At 42.8% G+C, this 17,924-nt stretch overlaps 1 protein-coding gene across 3 annotated transcripts in view; it reads right to left on the bottom strand.

Annotated features, from left to right (window-relative positions):
* Positions 1-17,924, bottom strand: part of LOC119658632 (G protein-activated inward rectifier potassium channel 3) — a 263,585-nt gene that overhangs the window by 35,965 nt on the left and 209,696 nt on the right. The window contains exon 1 of one of the 3 annotated variants that reach the window (XM_038066157.1): positions 15,602-16,145. The exons of the other annotated variants lie outside the window; for them this stretch is intronic. Coding sequence (XP_037922085.1) covers positions 15,602-15,708 — 107 coding nt within the window. The 5' untranslated portion in view covers positions 15,709-16,145. Of the gene's footprint in view, positions 1-15,601; positions 16,146-17,924 lie in introns of those variants that run through there. 3 annotated transcript variants of the gene reach the window in all.

The following is a 17,924-nucleotide window of genomic DNA, read 5'->3' as shown; positions in this document are numbered from 1 at the left end:
ATCCCCGTATGTAAACACCGACGCTCACCATCCCGCGGCTGAATTTGTAGCGGAGCTCCCTCGTTCAAAACCCAAAACCAAGCGTAAACCCACTAAGTTCAACTTCCGCAAAGCCAATTTTGACGGTCTGAACTCAGCTTTAGCGTCTTTCAACTGGGTTCATATATTAAGTAATTCATCGTGTGATCAAGCTCTTAACACCTTCTACAATATCCTCTCTGATCTCCTCTCCTGTTATGTCCCTTCTTCCCCTCCCTGCCTACGTTCTTTCCCAACTTGGTTCACAACGGAACTTCATATTAATATGCGCTTGAAGCATACACTGAGGAAGAAGTTTCGGGCTTGACGCCGACCTTGCTCACTTTAAAGCTATACGATCTACTGTGAAGTCAATGGTCAGAAAGGCGCGTAAAAGGTACCTATTGAGCGTCGAAGCCGCCCTTGCCCGCGGTAACTTAAAACTCTTTTGGTCTCACGCTCGCAACTCTCGTAATCCAACTCATTCTGTCCCTTCTTCTATCAGCTTCGCTGACTCCACTGCCAACTCCCCACAACAATCCTGCGACCTTCTCTGCACCTACTTCTCTTCAGTGTTTTCTCCCTCGAGCCCTTCACCCTCTACACCTTTCATAACCACAGACTCCTCCGAATCACTAGCCATTCCTCTCCTTACGCCTTCCTTGGTTGAGTTCCTCATTGGTAACCTTGACCCCAATGTCGGACCTGGCCCCGATGGGCTTCCTAATCTCTTCCTCCTTAACTGTAGAAAACACATTTCCCTCCCCCTGTGTATAATCTACAACAAAAGTCTAGACGAATGCTACTTTCCCCGTCTCTGGAAAGAGGCCCTTATCATTCCTATCCTCAAGAGCGGAGACGCTTCCCTTGCTGTGAACTACCGCCCCATTTCCCTTCTCTCCTCTTGCTCCAAAATCCTAGAAAGATACGTCAACGACTGGTTGACCGCGCACTTCGGTCACCTCATTGTCAAAGAGCAGCATGGTTTCGTGAAACATAGATCAACGGCTTCAAATCTTCTGGTCTTTACCAACTTTGTTGCTAAACGCTTGAATTCACGACAGGAGGTACATGCTGTTTATACTGATTTCTCCAGAGCCTTTGACACCGTTGACCATAACATTCTCCTCTCTAAACTTTCTTCGCTAGAGTTCCCTCCCTCAGTCATCTCCTGGCTTTCCTCCTATCTCTCATACCGTTCCTGCAAAGTTTCTTTTCATGGTCACTCATCTCGTTCCTTCTCTCCTTCCTCTGGTGTTCCCCAAGGCTCTACACTTGGCCCCCTACTCTTCCTGTTTTTTATCAATGACCTCCCCTCCATCCTCACCTGGCCGTATTTGCTTTACGCAGACGATTTTAAATTGTTTGCCTCTGTTTCGTCTCCATTGGACTGTGCTCTCTTACAATCCAATCTTGATAATTTAGCCCGTTGGTGTTCGGTCAACAAGTTAACACTGAATGTCAACAAATGCCACTGGATGCGCTATTCCCTGAAACCCTCCCCATCATCCTTTTCCTATTCTCTCAGTGGTCAACCCCTTTCACTACTGACCTCCTTCAAAGACCTGGGTGTAATATTCGACGATAAACTTCGTTTCAATTCCCACTTCGTTGACATCATCAATAGAGCTTCCAAAATGTCTGGTTTTATCCTACGTTCCTCGTCCGACTTTACCTTTACCTTATCCAGCCCTCCTTAACACTCTTCAATTCCCTTGTCAAAAACATCCTTGAATACTGCTCTGTAGTCTGGTCCCCCTACCGCATCCGTGACGGCCGCGCTCTTGAAGCTGTACAACGCAAATTCACCCGGACCCTCTTTTACAAAAAGAACCTTCCACGGGTTGATTATCCGTCACGACTCCGCACCCTCAATCTCCCCTCCCTACAGCAACGCCGTATTTTCCTTGATATGTGTACTCTTTTCAAACTCTACAATGGTCTCATGGACTGCTCCGCGAACTCGGATATTACTCTCCGTATCGCCTCGTCTCATGACACACGTAATGCGGACATTTTTGATGTGCCCTTCGCCGAGCTCGAGATTTACTTTCACTCTCCGATCCCGAGGTTTTGCCGGTCGTACAATGCCTTACAGCTTGGTTCATTTGACTCTATGTCCCTCTTTAGCTTTAAGCGCAAAATATGCCATTTACTTGCTCCTCCCTCTGAGGACAATATGTAATAAGAAATTTGCTTTCTGTGTATTGTCCTCATTAAATAAATAAATAAATAAATAAATAAATAAATAAATGCTGCCTCGCTTGATATTCTTCTAAAGGCGCCACACCCTTGGCAGCACTAAGCGGTAAGTCATGTTTACTCTCCTTTGATTACTTTCACACGCTAGTGTTTCCTCCCAAACTGGTGCCGCGTAGGATAGTGTAGAGCGAACCACTCCGGTCGCAAATAATGTGCGACTATATCTGGGACCTCTAATGTTAGGCATAATCCACGCTAATGATAAGCTGCTATTTGCCGCTTTCTCCCAGACATATTCCAGGTATCCCTTCAAATTGATTTTAACGTTAATCATCGCCCCCGGGTATTTGATCTTCAAACTGATCATGTAGCCGCTAACACGAATATTAACCGTATTCCTCTTCCTACGTTTCCCCCTCCGTCTTTTGTTCCGCAAAGTCAAGCTAAACCATCTCCAGCCACGCTTTTGTGGCGCCAATGGCTTCGTTAGCATGCACTTCAACGTCTCCGGTTGTTTTGCGACGGCAGCCACGGCTAGAGCATCTGCGAAACCCATTATCGTGGCCTCCTTTGACACGGGAAGAACAAGGACCCCATTGTATACCACATTCCACAGTAGAGGACCAAACACTAAGCCCTGTGGTACCCCGTGGTGACGGTGTATTGCTTGGATCCCTCATCCGTATAGTACCGAAGTGTCCTCTCCGAGAAGTAACTTTCGAGGAGCTTAGTCAAATAACTAGGGACACCCGTTTTATCCATTCCCAGCTATCGGAATTCAAAGCATTTTTGACGTCCAACGTCACCACGGCACAGCATTTATTAGACGACATCACGTCTCGAGCCAGCTTCACAACAACATCTACGACGTCGCTCTGATAGCCCATCCTCATATTCAATGATAGAGAGCAGTCTATTGTAGATGGCCCCTACGAGTATCTTTCCTACCGTGTCCATAAGGCAAAGCGGGCAATATGAAGATGGATATCCTCGGTGCTTATTCGGCTTCGGGAGCAAAACTAGTTTTTGCCTGTTCCACCGATCGGCGAAACCTCCTTCTACCATGCATGTTTCAAATACGCTGATAAACGGGTTGGGTCTGGTCTTAACAGCGGGTTTGAGAGCTCTATTTGGAACAGCATCTACACCGGGAGCTTTGTTACCACCAATTCTTCGGCAAATTTGCGTAAGTTTCTCCTCAGTTATCGCAGGTATGGTGTAGGCGTCCAATGCTTGTTTCTTGGGCTTCCCTTTATTTGGAGGGAAAAGCGCCATCATGTTGCTTAGGTACTTTGGTCTGCCTCAGCGCAAAGCTCTTTGAAGTATTCTCGCTTGCTGGTTCGTATAGCCTACTTAAACCTACCTCGAAAGTTCACAGATACTTGCTGTTTCTCGTCGAAGCCTGGTCTTCCTCGAGATATTTGGCATATCCTTCTAGCTCGAAAACATGAGGCCGGCAACTCCGCGATCTCTTCATTCCACAAATAGTTTGACCGCCTTTTTGAAGGGACTCGCCGCCTCATCATAGCAGCGTCGCATTCTTTTGTTATGCGTCCCACCATTTGCTCTACCTTTTCTGAAGCCGGCATTGTGGCTTCCCAATAGCATCTCTATGAAGTTCGGTCTGTCAGTCTGTCACACCCGATTTATTCGGAAACGGTTAGGCCGATTGTCACAAAAATTTATGAGAATGTGTGGTCTATGGGTGCCTTTACATACAGCAAATGGCTGTGAGTGAGATTAAGAGGGGCTCCCGAGACATTTAGAATTTTTAACCACATACGAATGTAAAAATGTGCGTAGAAAAATTCTCACATAAGATGAACACAAAATGGTATTCCCACTTATTTCCATATTGGAACTGTGATTCTAATCTGTACATTCTTCGTCCCATTAATTTCTCTAATTACCAGACAAAGTCAGACAAAGTTTTGTATTTTCCGTTCATAGCCAACAGCATAATGAATACTGAATAATAATTCCAACACATGACCCTTCTGTTCTATTTTCGTCCACTAATAATAAATCTTGTATCAAATGATATAAACAAAATAGTGCAAGTTCCACTAGGGTGTCAAAATGGCTGCGCTATCCCACAGCCAGGACGCCAAAGTACTAGCTCGTTTTATATTCTTGTGTACTCGTGGCTCCGTGTTATTCTGCCAAAATAAATTCTGTTTCAAAAATCCTATATATTTCTCGCTGCCCCGGCACCTCCAAATGATACCCGCGAAAGCTCACTCAGTACATTGTATGGTATTTTTGAAATAATATCTTTTGTGTTTGTTGGTGTTCCCATAAAATTAACGTCATGACTTGTAACAATTGCACGCGCTTCCTATTGTTTCGGCGTCGTGAAAGATAGTTTGGTCAATCGAGTTTCAAGTTCAGACTTTATAATGGATGTGGTGCGAAATAGTAATTGGGAAAACAGGAAGAGACGATGGAAAAGCCATAGAAATGTATTTAACGCCCAAACAAGATACTGTCGTTCCATATGGAAAGATCTCTTTTTTGTAATCAATTTGTAAAACATATCTTTACTCTCTTCATGGTCTATTTACGCAGCTGACAACTTCACGTATCAGATATATTAGGTTGGGGAAAAAGTAATGTAATGTAATGTAATGTCAATAGATGGCGACATTTAAACATATCTTGTGTTGTACTTATCGCATCGGATCATACTATAAGGCGATTTGAAGACGACAATCTGGGCTATAGGTGTCTCTTTGACAGTTTTATGATCGTACGTTTCAGTCTCAAGTTATAGCGCGTCAAAGATGGGGTCCACCAAGCAAGAAATTCGTCATATTTTACATTTTTACTACCTGAGAGGTAAAAATGCAACGAAAGCGGCTAAAAAAATGTGTGAACTTTATGGGTACGAAACTGTAACGATTTGCACCGCACAGCGTTGGTTCGATCGATTTCGTTCTGGTGTAGTGGATGTCGAAGATACACCCCGTACTGGTAGGCCAATCGTCGTAGAAACCGATAAAATCGTCGAAATCAGCCAAGTAGACCGGCATGTGAGCATTCGCTCAATTGGCCAGACACTGGGTAAGGACCATAAAACCGTTTGGAACCATTTGCAGAAGATTGGATTCCAAAAAAGCTGGATGTCTTGCACCGAATCGACGCCTGCGATGCACTGCTGAAACGGAACGAATTCGACCCGTTTTTGAAGCGGATGGTGACTGATGATGAAAAGTAGATCACGTACGAAAATCTTAAGCGTGGTTGAAGCGCGATGAGCCGGCCCAAACCATCGCCAAGCCCGAATTGACGGCCAGGAAGGTTTTGCTGGCCAGGAAGGTTTTGCTGGCCAGGTCCTCTACTGTGTCTAACTCGACCGTTTGAAGCAGGCGATTGACCAGAAGCGGCCAGGATTGGTCAATAGGATTGGTGTTCTGTTCCACCAGGACAACGCTCAGCCTCACACATCTTTAATGACCCGCAAGAAGTAACGGGAGCTCGGATGAGATGTTCTATCGCACCCACCGTATAGTCCGGACCTGGCACCAAGTGATTACCATCTCTTTCGGTCCATGCAAAACGCTCTTGGTGCTATTAAGTTCGCCTTAAAAGAGGCTTGCGAAAAGTGGCTGTCTGAGTTTTTTGCAAATAAAGAGTGGGGGGGGGGGGGGCTTTTATAATAGGTGAATAATGGAGTTGCCTTCTAAATGACAACAAGTTTGCGAACAAAGCGGCGCATATTTGACTTAAATCTGATAATTCTAAGTATGTTAAATAAAGCGTTAAAATTCGATCACAAATACAACATTACTTTTTCCCCAATCCAATATCTAAACTTAATTCTATGATTGAGATATGTCTTACGGGTGCTCCAAATACTGACATTTATTGTGAAGCATCTCAAGTGGAAACTAACTGGCAAATGAACAAGTTCTCCATGGATGCACGATTAACCGCGGTAAGTGTTAAAATAAATAAATGGAAAACAGCATGGGTGGTAGGTAAATTTCAGCTGGAAACAATTTGGTCAACGGTTAAAGATACTTCCAAAAAAATTATATTATTAAGTTTGTAGTGAATTTGGTTCGTTGGAGGTCTGATGAACTTCTGGAATTGATAAGCACGTAAGTATAGCCCCACGGGTACCGAAAAAACGGTGGCGTGACAGACTGTGGTGATTGAAAAACCTCTCGACTCCACCTAGGTCAGCGGTATGACCAAGAAAAAGGGCGCTTTCAATCAAGAGAAACAGACCCTGCCATTGATATAGGTTAAAGAAAAAGAAGTCAGGTTTTCAGTTTCCATCGTCTCCCAGAACACTTTCTTAGGATTGGCACTGAAGCGACTATTTTGACCTATTATAACTTTGTTGGTAATAGTGCGAATTCCAGCAAAATTGGCAATATTATAGTAGCATATTATTATTGACTTTATTTGAACCGATATATTAGTCAAGGAGCAGATATCGTTGCGATACTTCGGAGGCTAGGTACCATAAAGTGGCAGATTCGTGATTTTTTCAGATTTTTCGGTTGGATAGGTCCATGAAAAAATGACTACTTATTTCATTGGTAAAACGCATAAATGAACTCTATGAGCTCATCAAGAAGAAGCGGAATACCTATTAAAATGTCAGGGCTCTGATACGGGGCATTAAGTTGTCCTGTATCAGAACAGTTGAGAAGAATAACGAGCAAGCGCCATACTGCAAAGTCACGCAAGAAACGCAGGTGACACCTCCTCAGCATAAAGTAGACGAGAACGCGGGCAAATGGAGTAGGGACGGAATTAGTAAATCCTTTGATCCCAAGCAAACAGCCTTAAAGAAAAAAGCCTCATTACCGAAGAAAATTGGTTGTTCTTCGATTACGACCTCAAATTTGAAAAAAGGGATAGAATCTACAGTTCTTAAACTCGAGCAATGGATAAAGGTGGGCAGCATTCACGTGGTCCTTGGACGGGTGAAACCGAGTGATGAATACCAGTGGCCAAATCCTGCTTCTAACCTTCGCGAAACTGGACATTGTACTAGCCTTCTAAGCTTCCAAAAGAGCTAGGCTCGATCGTCGTTCTGGCTTATCTCAGTACCTCGTTGGCGGGAGCTATGGTCTGGCACTCTATATCCACAGTAACCACCAGGCCATATTTCTCAACATTAGTTGAATGCACAACAAAAGTGGAAAGGCCCAGATAGCTAGCCGCTCCACTTTCAAGGAGGAGACGTTCCTAACGACATTAGAAAGAGGTCACGTCCCACAGGGAACAATGCTGGAAAAAGTGAATCAATGGATAACTGAGGCATGCCCCTCTACAATGCCAGGACGGCGGCGTTTCCACCACAATAAGCAAACAAACTACTGGTGGAACGCGAAAATTTCCCTGTTGAGATTAACGGGTCTGCAAGTGAGGAAGCTTTGCAAAAGGACAACAGGAAAGTCAGAACTTCGACAGATAGAGAAAGAATACCGCGATCTCCGAGGTGGCCTTAAGAAGGTCATACCGGAAATTAAGCGTAATTGCTAAAGGCAGCTGTTCCTTTAGGCGAATGTGGAAGCATATGGCCCTGCTTATAAATTGGCAAAAATCAATTCAATGACAGAATATCAAAACTTGGCAACAACATGAAAAATAAAAATGTACGAGCCATATATGACGCGGTGAAAGATTTCATACGATACTATAGACCGCAGAGAAGTCTCTGTAAGGATAACCAAGGAAATATCCTAGGTAACTCCGACGATATCACGAAAAGATGGATGCAATACATTAAGAAACTGGTCAACACCGTCTAAACGCCCGCGGGAAGTACAGCTTTGACGAACTCGGAAGCTATAAATAACATACCAGTCGAACCTTCGTCTATTGAAGAGGTGACAGCAGCCCTGTGCGATCAAAAACGGAACAACGTCCCGGTATTCGATGGTATTCCAGCTGACCTATTACAGAGGGGAGGAAATTGCCTGGATAATCTCCTCCATAAGCTTATTTTAAAAGCTTGGACAGACGAAAAATTACCTGACGACTGGCACAAGGGCGTAATTTGTCCTACACACAAAAAAGGAGACAAACTAACCTGTGGCAACTACAGAGGCATTTCATTCTTGTGCACGTCCTACAAGATCCTGATGAAAATCATCCAACCTAGATTAGAGCCACATACAACGATGTGCATTAACTTTTCGTCGACCCGTTCAAGCGTATGGTAGTATCAAACGAAAGGCACTATTTCGTATCACGCGCGGATTACGCCTACCAAAAAAACTGGCACGAATGAACGAACTGCCGATGATTAAGACCGAATCCCGTGTAAAGGTGCTTGGCGAGCTAACGCAATGCTTCGAAACGAACTGCGGATTAAAGCAAGGAGATGGACTGGCTACCATATTTCTTAACCTAGCCCTTAAATACGTTACCCGCAAGCTGAAGTTAGATACCACAGGCACATTGATATTCAAATCTTCGCAAATAGTGGGATTCACTGACGACATAAAGATCATAGCATGCTCAATTCCAGACGCCAAGCAAGCGTTCCTACAGCCAAATGAAGCAGCGCAAGAAGTGGGCACAAGCCTAGACAACTTTGTGTACCTAGGAGTAAACATAGCGAAGAATGGTAATGAAAAGGACGGAGTTCGACGACGAATAATGATGACTCACAAATCATATAATTCAATCCTACGGGTAATGAAAAGTAAAAGGGTGCACAGGAAAAATAAGCTCCTAATTTGCGCTGTGAAGCGTGGAGATCTAACGCCGCACATCCGAAGAAAGTTCTACACTGAATACTTGGACCGGTAAAAGATGGAGCTGATTGGCGAATTATATACAACCATGAGTTGTACCAGCTCTATGAAGACCCAGCAGCATCGGTGGTGGTAACACTGCGAAAATTGCAGTGGTCCAGTCACATAGAAAGGATGGACGACAATACCGAATACCTAACAGGGTATTCGAGAAACACCCGAAGGACGCCGCCCAGCAGGCGAGCCACGCAAATGGTGGGGGGACTCAGTAGACGAGGCCAGTAAAAAGCTGCTGAAATTTTCGAACTGAAAGACGCGATCGAAGGATCAAGATGGTTGGAGGAAGTCTATCCTCGGGGCCAAGGGCCGATTTGGCTTGCCTCGCCAATGAGGAAGAAGAAGGGAAGATGTTAGAAAGGGTGATATACAACAGCTTGCTTCTGTTCATTGAACTAGCAGTATGGGTTTTGGAGCGCGTGTTCTACGGTTGATGCAATGCCAACGATCCTAGATCTAGCTCGACAGGCATCGGCCGATGGCAAGTGCTGCGCGGTGGTGGCGCTAGATGTCAGGAATATCTTTAACTCGGCCAACTGTCGTGAAGGCACCCTTCTAAACTGGATGTCCCTGGCCACTTAGCTCGGATAATCGAAAGCTACCTCACTGAGAGACTTTTTTGATACGAGACGGATGACGAAGCGAAAAATATTGTGACTGCAGGTGTTCCCAAGGCTTTTTTGGGCCCCTGGTATGAAACATAATGCATCACGGAGTACTTGCTCTTCGTGTGCTAAAGAAAGTAACGCTGGTCGGTTTTGCAGACAATCTGATGATGGTAGCAGTTGCGAAGTGCTCCGAGAACGTGGAACTTTATGGAAGTGAAACCACTTATGTCAACAAAGCATAAACTGAAGCAATCCTTATTACCAAACACAGGAAACGTAATACCGGCAAAATCCGGGTTAATAATCACGGAGTCGTTTCCAAATCGATCATTGGATACCTGAGAGTAATGATCAATGCTAGGTTGAGTTTCAAGGAGCACCTGAACTATTTCGTTAACTGTTGTCAGTGGTGGTTTGCTGGATTTGGAAATTTGAACCTTTTAGCCATTTTGCTTTTTCCTTTACATTCTTTTTTTTCCACATTCTTTCATTTTACTACAATTATTTGAAGAAAATTTGCTTCGCCATTTCAGCATTCAATTTTGCAACTCAGCTCGGGATACGCGGTCAAAACATTTACTTTTTTTACTTTTCTTTCGTTACACACTTTGTTCAATGAATATCCTTTTTGTCGCAAGTATATTCCAGGCTATAAGGTCCATCCTGATGGTGCAAGTTTTAAATGCTAGAGGAGTAATACGGGTGACTTTATTCAGGATCTGTAAGGGGACGAAGTGCCAAAGGACTCGACCCAATTGAATGGCAAAGAAACAAGCCGCACGATCAATCGGTTCGTTCTTTAGAACTGCCCTTATATACTGGGGGACCTAAGTTTTCAAAATTATCTAAACTTTTCGACTTTTCGTTATTTGTTCATCCACAAGCATTCTGCTGATTAAAGCCTTCCCGAAGCGGTACTCTTATGGTTGACAAAATTTAACTTCAGCTCTTCAGTGATGTAACTCGAAAATTCTCATGACCTGTGCAGATCAGGCGACCTTAGATTGTAAATATCACTGAAACTGGGCTCTAAAAAATTCTAATTAAGGATTCTGCAGTATCTGCTGTATTCTGTGGACTTTGGGCCTGTTATACCTTTGCCTATTCGTCATCATGTCATATACTCTAACACGAAAAAAACGTTTTGTTTAAATAAAACATTTTCAGGGAAAAAAACGACGAGAATCCATCTTACAATCCAAAATAATATTTGTCTTTTCTCTTTAAGGATAAACATTTTAGAAATTTGTTCTGTGCGAAAACTCGAAACTGTCTATATACTGTGAAAATCACTTTGGAAAATTATGTGTGGCGTCAATGTAAATCCTAGTAAAGACAATTAGCCAGGACACAAAAATTGTATAACAGTAGGGCGAATATTTAGTTAGGATAATTGTAAACAGATGACTCTAAGAAAGGAGATCTTGTCAAAGTACTTTTCTAGTAACATGTTTGCATGCCGTTCTGGAATGTTCCATGGGGTATAAAAGGGCCGGCGGTCCACCCGCTGAGTTTTGCTCAAAGTCTTGAGAATCATGCAGCGATCTTCAACCTTATTAAGGAAAAGGGACTGCATGCCACGACCAGTACCCCTCCGGCTTTAAGGACTCAGTCCTTGGTCATCCGTGGTCTTCATAGAGAGACTGAGCCGGCTGACATAATGCGCGAACTCAACGAAGAGTATCCGCACCTAAAGTTGAAAAGTGTTTCAAATCTACTCACACGAGCCGACAAACTGGCCCACAGCCTGAACCCGGCACTTCCATTGAAGTCGCAATCGGGGCTGTTCATGGCTACTTTCGAGCCAGAACAAGATCTAAACGAAGCATTTAAGGTGAAATATATCCTTCACCAGAAAATTTCGCTTGAGAAAGTCAAGCCGTTTCAAGAAGTGCAGTGCTACAACTGCCAAAACTTCGGGCATATCGCCATCAATTGCTCCATCGTACACCGGTGCGTGAGGTGCACGAAAACCCATGTGCGAGGGGAATGCTCAAATCCCACCGCAGACAAACCAACTTGCTGCAATTGCGGCCAGGCCGGACACCCCGCCAACTATCGCGGATGCCCGGCATACAAGGACATGGTTGCCAGAAGAGAAGCTGGCAGGGCGAAAAAAAATGCCGAGACCAAGAATGCCAAACAGGCGGTGACTCAGATGTCACAAAGCTTGACCAAACCGGGCGTTTCTTACGCTCAAGCAGCTAGGAATACTCTCCCTAGAGCTGCAGCCCCCCAAACTCCTCTTACCCAAACAACTAGGAACACTATTCCTAGAACTACAGGCCCTCAAGTCCCTCAAGGCAACAAATTGGCGTTCCAAAACTTGGTCGAAACTCTCGCTTCGGCCCAAACAAATGAACAGCGACAATTTGCCACTATCCAACTTTTGATGAGTTTATGGAGTTAAAATTCGTCACATTTAACTCCGCCTCCTTGGTCTCACACGCCCAACGTGCCACCGCACAAGAGATGGTCGATTCCCTGAAAGCAGACTTCTTCTGTGTTTCAGAGACACATTTAAAAAGCAGGCACAACGTTAATTTTACCGGATATAACATTATCCGGGACGACACCAACAGCGGTTCCGCCCTTTTAGTCAGAAAAGACTATGCATTTGAGGAAGTCTCCATAAAAAACCTGCAGACCTGTTCCGCGGCAGCGGCCTTAGTTAAAACTAACGACAATAGACGCATCTTAATAGATGCAGTCTACATAAAATATAACTCTCCCTCTGAACAACTGGGCCAAGACTTACAAATCTTGAGCGATCTCCAGTCTAAATCTAAATACCTAATTTTTGGTGGGGACTTTAACTCACGGCACACTTCCTGGGGCGATTTGGCAAAAAACCGAAATGGGGTTGCCCTCGAAAAATGGATCCATAATCAAAGTCCATTAAACCAGCTTGAGATGATCTTGCCAGACACACCCACAAGGCCTGCAAGTCAGTCAATACTTGACTATTTTCTAATGTCCGCAGACGCCACTCTCACACTGCAGGTGTTAACGTGCAAAACTTTACCAGGGATGTCCGATCACTTCGCAGTTGAACTTATACTTTCCTTAAACTCTCAACTCGAAAGCGAGTACCCAGCGCAATAAGATCATTCGTTCATACTAACTGGGATAAATTCAGGGCAGAATTAGCACCACAGCTAAACCTGAAAAAGATCACTGTCTCGCAAAATCTAACGGACAAAGAAATCGATGAGGCCATCATCTTGGCTACTGATGCCATCAACTCTGCTACACGCAGAAACACAAAGCTCCTCAAAATCGATGAGATTCAGTTCAATAAACTGCCGCACGAGATAATGAAACACCTGAAAGTCAGAAAAATCTGGCGCAGAAATCTCAAGCGAAACTTCCACAAAAATGGCAACAGAACTAACACGGAATATGAAGTGTTAATTTCGCGGATTAACTGCCTTAGTACATTAATCCGTCAAATGGTGGAACAATTCCGTAGCAAGGAACTCACTCGCAAGCTAGCAGATGTGAAACCCGGATCTAATATGTTTGTACATATAAATAGGCTGACAGGCCGCAACAGATCCAAAAACTTCGTTCTTACCAAGAACAATGAAAACATCGGCAGTGACGCTAGGAAAGCTCAAATACTCGCGGAGTCTTTCCTAAATCAACTAAACTCTCCTTCACCTAGTAACAGCTGAGTCGTCAGTTCGATTGTAGACACGAAAATCAAAGACTTTCTTCATGAGCATTCACTCAAACTAACTACCTTCTCCACCTTTAACCCATCCTGCAAACCAAATGACCCAAAAACCTTTTTGAGCTTATCACAGCTCGCAGCCATCACTAAAAGCCTTAACGGCAAAAAATCAACTGGACCAGATGACATAGCAAATATTGTCATCAAAAACCTCCCTAGGGCATCAATGAAGTTCCTTCTTGCAGTCTTCAACAACTGCATCAATAATGGTTACTTTCCCACTACTTGGAAAGTAGCAAAAATAATCGCCATTAAAAAAAAGGCGGCTCCCACGAACCACAAAACTTCAGGCCCGTCTCTCTCCTTTCCAACTTGGGCAAGCTCTTCGAAAAAGTATGGACAGTGGGATTAGTCCAACATTGCGATCGGAAAAACATTATTCCGAACCATCAATTCGGGTTCCGGACAAAGCACGGGACCCAACACGCACTAAGCTACCTTCACGATTCAGTGAGTAGCAGACTTAACGGCAATAACAAGCCCACAGTAGTGTGTGCATTAGACTTCGAAAAGGCATTTGATTCCATGTGGGTCAACGGACTTATCTTCAAATTAATCAGCCTTGATTTCCCTATCCCGGTGATCAGACTTATAATAAGTTTCTTCGAAGATAGGCATTTTTACGTCAGCGTGAGAAATGATTATTCCGATCTCCTACCGGTCACTTCTGGAGTACCGCAGGGATCCATTTCAGGACCTACACTCTACAACATTTTCACGGCCGACGCTCCAATCCCAGAGAGCGGCACAGAACTATTACAGTTCGCTGACGACACGCTTATCTTCTCGTCGAGCCTCCGACCGGGTAAGGCAACTAATGCTATTGAGAACTACTTAACAGATCTCTGCAAGTACTACCAGACCTGGGGGATAAAAATCAACGAGGCTAAAACACAGGTTATTACTCTTCGGAGAAAATCCAGATACTTCGGATCTAGATCTATCCACAGAAAAGCTAAACGCTTAAAGCTACGCATCGGGAATACCGTAGTAAACAGTTCACAACAAATGAAATACCTGGGAATGCTATTTCATGAACACCTACGATTCGACCCCCACCTTAATCTTGTTCTCAGCAGAGTAAAAGAGTAGGACTTTGCACTAAATCTAAACTGACCCTATACAAAGTCCTCATAAGACCGATTCTTTGCTACGGAGCCCCTACATGGATCTCTTGCTCGACCAAAGCTATGAAGAAGTGCGAGTCCTTCGAGCGTAAAATTTTGAGACACTGCGTCGGCTTGTCGTACAATTGGAAAACCAAGAAGTGCGGCCGCAACGCCGAAGTGTACAGGCGAGCAAAAGTTAAACCTCTTTGACAGTTCGCTCTCAACCTGTTAGAAAGATTCTTCGAAAGAACGGAGAATCACCCCAATCCACTCATGAGGCAACTTTATCTGGAGGGTAACTCCACCCGATTGGCCACATTCTTAACGCCTTGCCAAATTGTGAGCTCTGCATTAAAACCCGCCATTGTCTCTCTCTTCGACACTCCTTACCTGGTAGGGGTGCACAGAGGTTAAGCGCGAAATTGTGAGCGCTATAAAAACATTAGTTATAAGAATTAGATTTAAGTATTATTTATTAGATTAGATTAAGTTAGAATAAGTAAGTAAATAAGCCTTCTCGCGCTCTAGGTGCAGGCGCAGTTTTTTTCAAATATATGTCCAGTTTTTTTTAATCATGAATTGTCAAGATCTATGTGTAAAGTAAATACACAGTAAAAAGTAATGTCAGAGAAGGTCGGGCAGGCCAAACAATGTAATAGCCACCCGTTTTTTTTTTAAATATTTAATTATGACACATAAGCTACATTTAGGCTAGTAATAAGAAACAAACGATATGTATTTAATGTAAGTCACTGGTTTTTAAATAAATGATTTTTGAAAAAAAAAAAAAACCCGCTGAGTCAGTCCAGTTCTAGAGTTAGAACAAGTGGCATCGGTTATAAATACGCCACGAATTGTACCACTTGAAGGAATTGTTCTATAATTAATTAAGCAGTACGGTTGTATAATTTAATGTAAAGTAAACGCTTAAATTAAAAGTAAGTAAGATAAGAATACAAATACACAAAAATATATAAAAGTCAGGGTAAAAAAAGTCTACGTTTTTACTTCTGTTCTGTGTGAGAAAGAGAAACAACGGCAGGTGCTATCAGTATAATACGTAAATAGTCAGTAAAAACTAGTTCCGTCGCTATTTTTAACGAAGCTAGAAAAAATGCAAAATTATTTTCACAACCATTTGACACGTACTTTGTGCATTCCTCTTTCCAACCGGGTTCCTTTGAGTGCGTTGGACGAAACACAATCATCGCAAACTTGCTGAAATAGGGTTTAATACCAGCAAAAAATGCTACCATGGGATGAGTTTTTGACACGAAGCAAACCAACTACGAAAAACCACAACTAAACCAAGTAAAGGAACACTATCGTCATTATTGGAAGCATTAAATAAATTTGAACTTTTATTCCATTCCAATTTCATGGAAATATCACTCAAAGGGGTATTTATATTGAATTAAATGAATTAATTAATACTGGACGTCTTTATGAATTTGTACTAAGATCTCATAACACCATTTCCATCGTTCGAAATACATCTACGTCTGCCACATCGAATCGAGTTTCAGCGGAAACTTCAAGGAACTTTTCCACATAAGATAAACCGATTTTGGATTCTGGAACACGTATATAGACTGTGTATCCTTGAAGCAGGATCAGGGCAGATGTCGCAACTGTCGCCCTTAGAGGCGCGACCAACGACCGCAAACGACTTCAAATAAGAAACCACACTATCTCGCGTTTAATGTTCAACTGAGCATCCATTGCCCAGTCAAAAAATATATTCTTCGGGGAAAAAATATAAATGGCATGGCATTTGGAATGGTTTCTCTCATTAGTGAGCTTCTTTCTTTAAATATATTTATTTTCGTTTGTATATGTATCCTTTTTCTTGCTTTCGATGCCGGCATTTCATTTCACCACACAAGCGGCAAATCCAACTCTAGCAGATGCGAAAATCGATAATTGTTTTGCTTAGAATTGTGTTTATTTTAGTACAACTAGTACCAGACAAGTAGGTACTAAATGTGACTATTTATATCGGCTACAAACCCAATAAATGAACATCGTCTGTCTGGTATTGATCAAACACAATTGATATTGCCGCGATTCAAGTCTCTTTTATACGCAAGCCAGATGCAAATTTAGTCGCATCAACGGAAATAAATATACGCAATACGCGGTAAAAAGAAATTATTAAGACATCTCTTAAAAATACTCCTTTGGACCAGCACCCAAGGTGAATTGGGTGGCCACGAGCTTTGAACGCTCCGTTGTTGCCGGTATTGCTGCGAATGATCGTTTTGTAAAGATGCAAAAATGGAAGGCCACGTGAGATGGGAAATTGTTCTAAAATTATTTAAAACAAACAAGGCAATTGGGGAAACGTACGTAGTTTCGTCCAACAACATTAGTCTTCCTCAAAGCAGAGATAACAGAGGTTGCGACCCACAAAATTAAATTCCCTCAAATTTAAATTTAATGTTTCCTGTATGCAAAATAAGTTACAAGTTACAAATCTGATCATTAACAATTCATTTGTTGTTTTCTTACGTAAAGATCTTTGTTTGCATAATTGTTCCTTTTGTGTGCAACTAAAAATTATGTATGCATTATTCTACTTTTAGTCTTATTTCCTGTTTGAACGGAACCAGGATTACCGGGACCAAAGCCTTTGGACTGCAGTGGCTATGGGGGGGGGGGGGGGAGGTAAATACCATCTTGCGATTTTTTCAACTTCCTAGACACCCGTGCGAAGTTGTTAGGTCCCAACATCTTCAATATTAATTCTTCTACGCAAGTAAAAGTACCAAAACACTGCCTTTCCCGCCTCTCTTTTGATCGCCCCAAATAGACCCTCTCATATCGTCTACGACTTTACAGCCTGTCTCTGGAACTACCTGTACTAAGAAAATCACCATCTGTCTCCCGTCATAATACCATCTTATTCCATTCTTGTCCTCAATCCACGTATTTTACTGGAATTTTTGAAGTAGCTCGAGCACTACTTCAACAATTCCAATAAAATCAACAAATATGCTCAATAATCAAAATTATACCAAGCCCGTATTCACCGCATTTATTCAACTGAAAGTGTCTACGCAGCTGTTTGCAAATTGCGTCAATAATAGCTCATGGTTCGCCATACTATATGTAAATTGCGCTACTGCGACCTAGTATGGCTATTAAACAATTTAAGTGGACAAAATAATCAGTATCTATCTGACGTATATTAATAACTGAGCCTAGTATTCCTGGGTTTAAGGTAGTCCCCGAACTGCCAATCCTTCTTGCAAACAACAAAGTGGAGGAGGCAGTGGTTGCAATCAAGCGTACCTTCCGCACCGAACCCTTATTATCCTCATTGCTTCCCTTATGTATTTCCTTCTCTACATGTTTCCCCGCCTGTTTATTGATTTTTATGTATACTTCTTTGTTTGGTAGTTTCTTTGAACTACTAACTGTGACGTCACCCTTCCTTTCCTTCATCCTCTACAGAGATTTCATCTACTCA

Source organism: Hermetia illucens, chromosome 6, assembly GCF_905115235.1.
Source record: "Hermetia illucens chromosome 6, iHerIll2.2.curated.20191125, whole genome shotgun sequence".
NCBI lineage: Eukaryota > Metazoa > Arthropoda > Insecta > Diptera > Stratiomyidae > Hermetia > Hermetia illucens.
The sequence above is the reverse complement of the archived record's forward strand: the minus strand, read 5'-3'. Positions and strand labels throughout refer to the sequence as shown.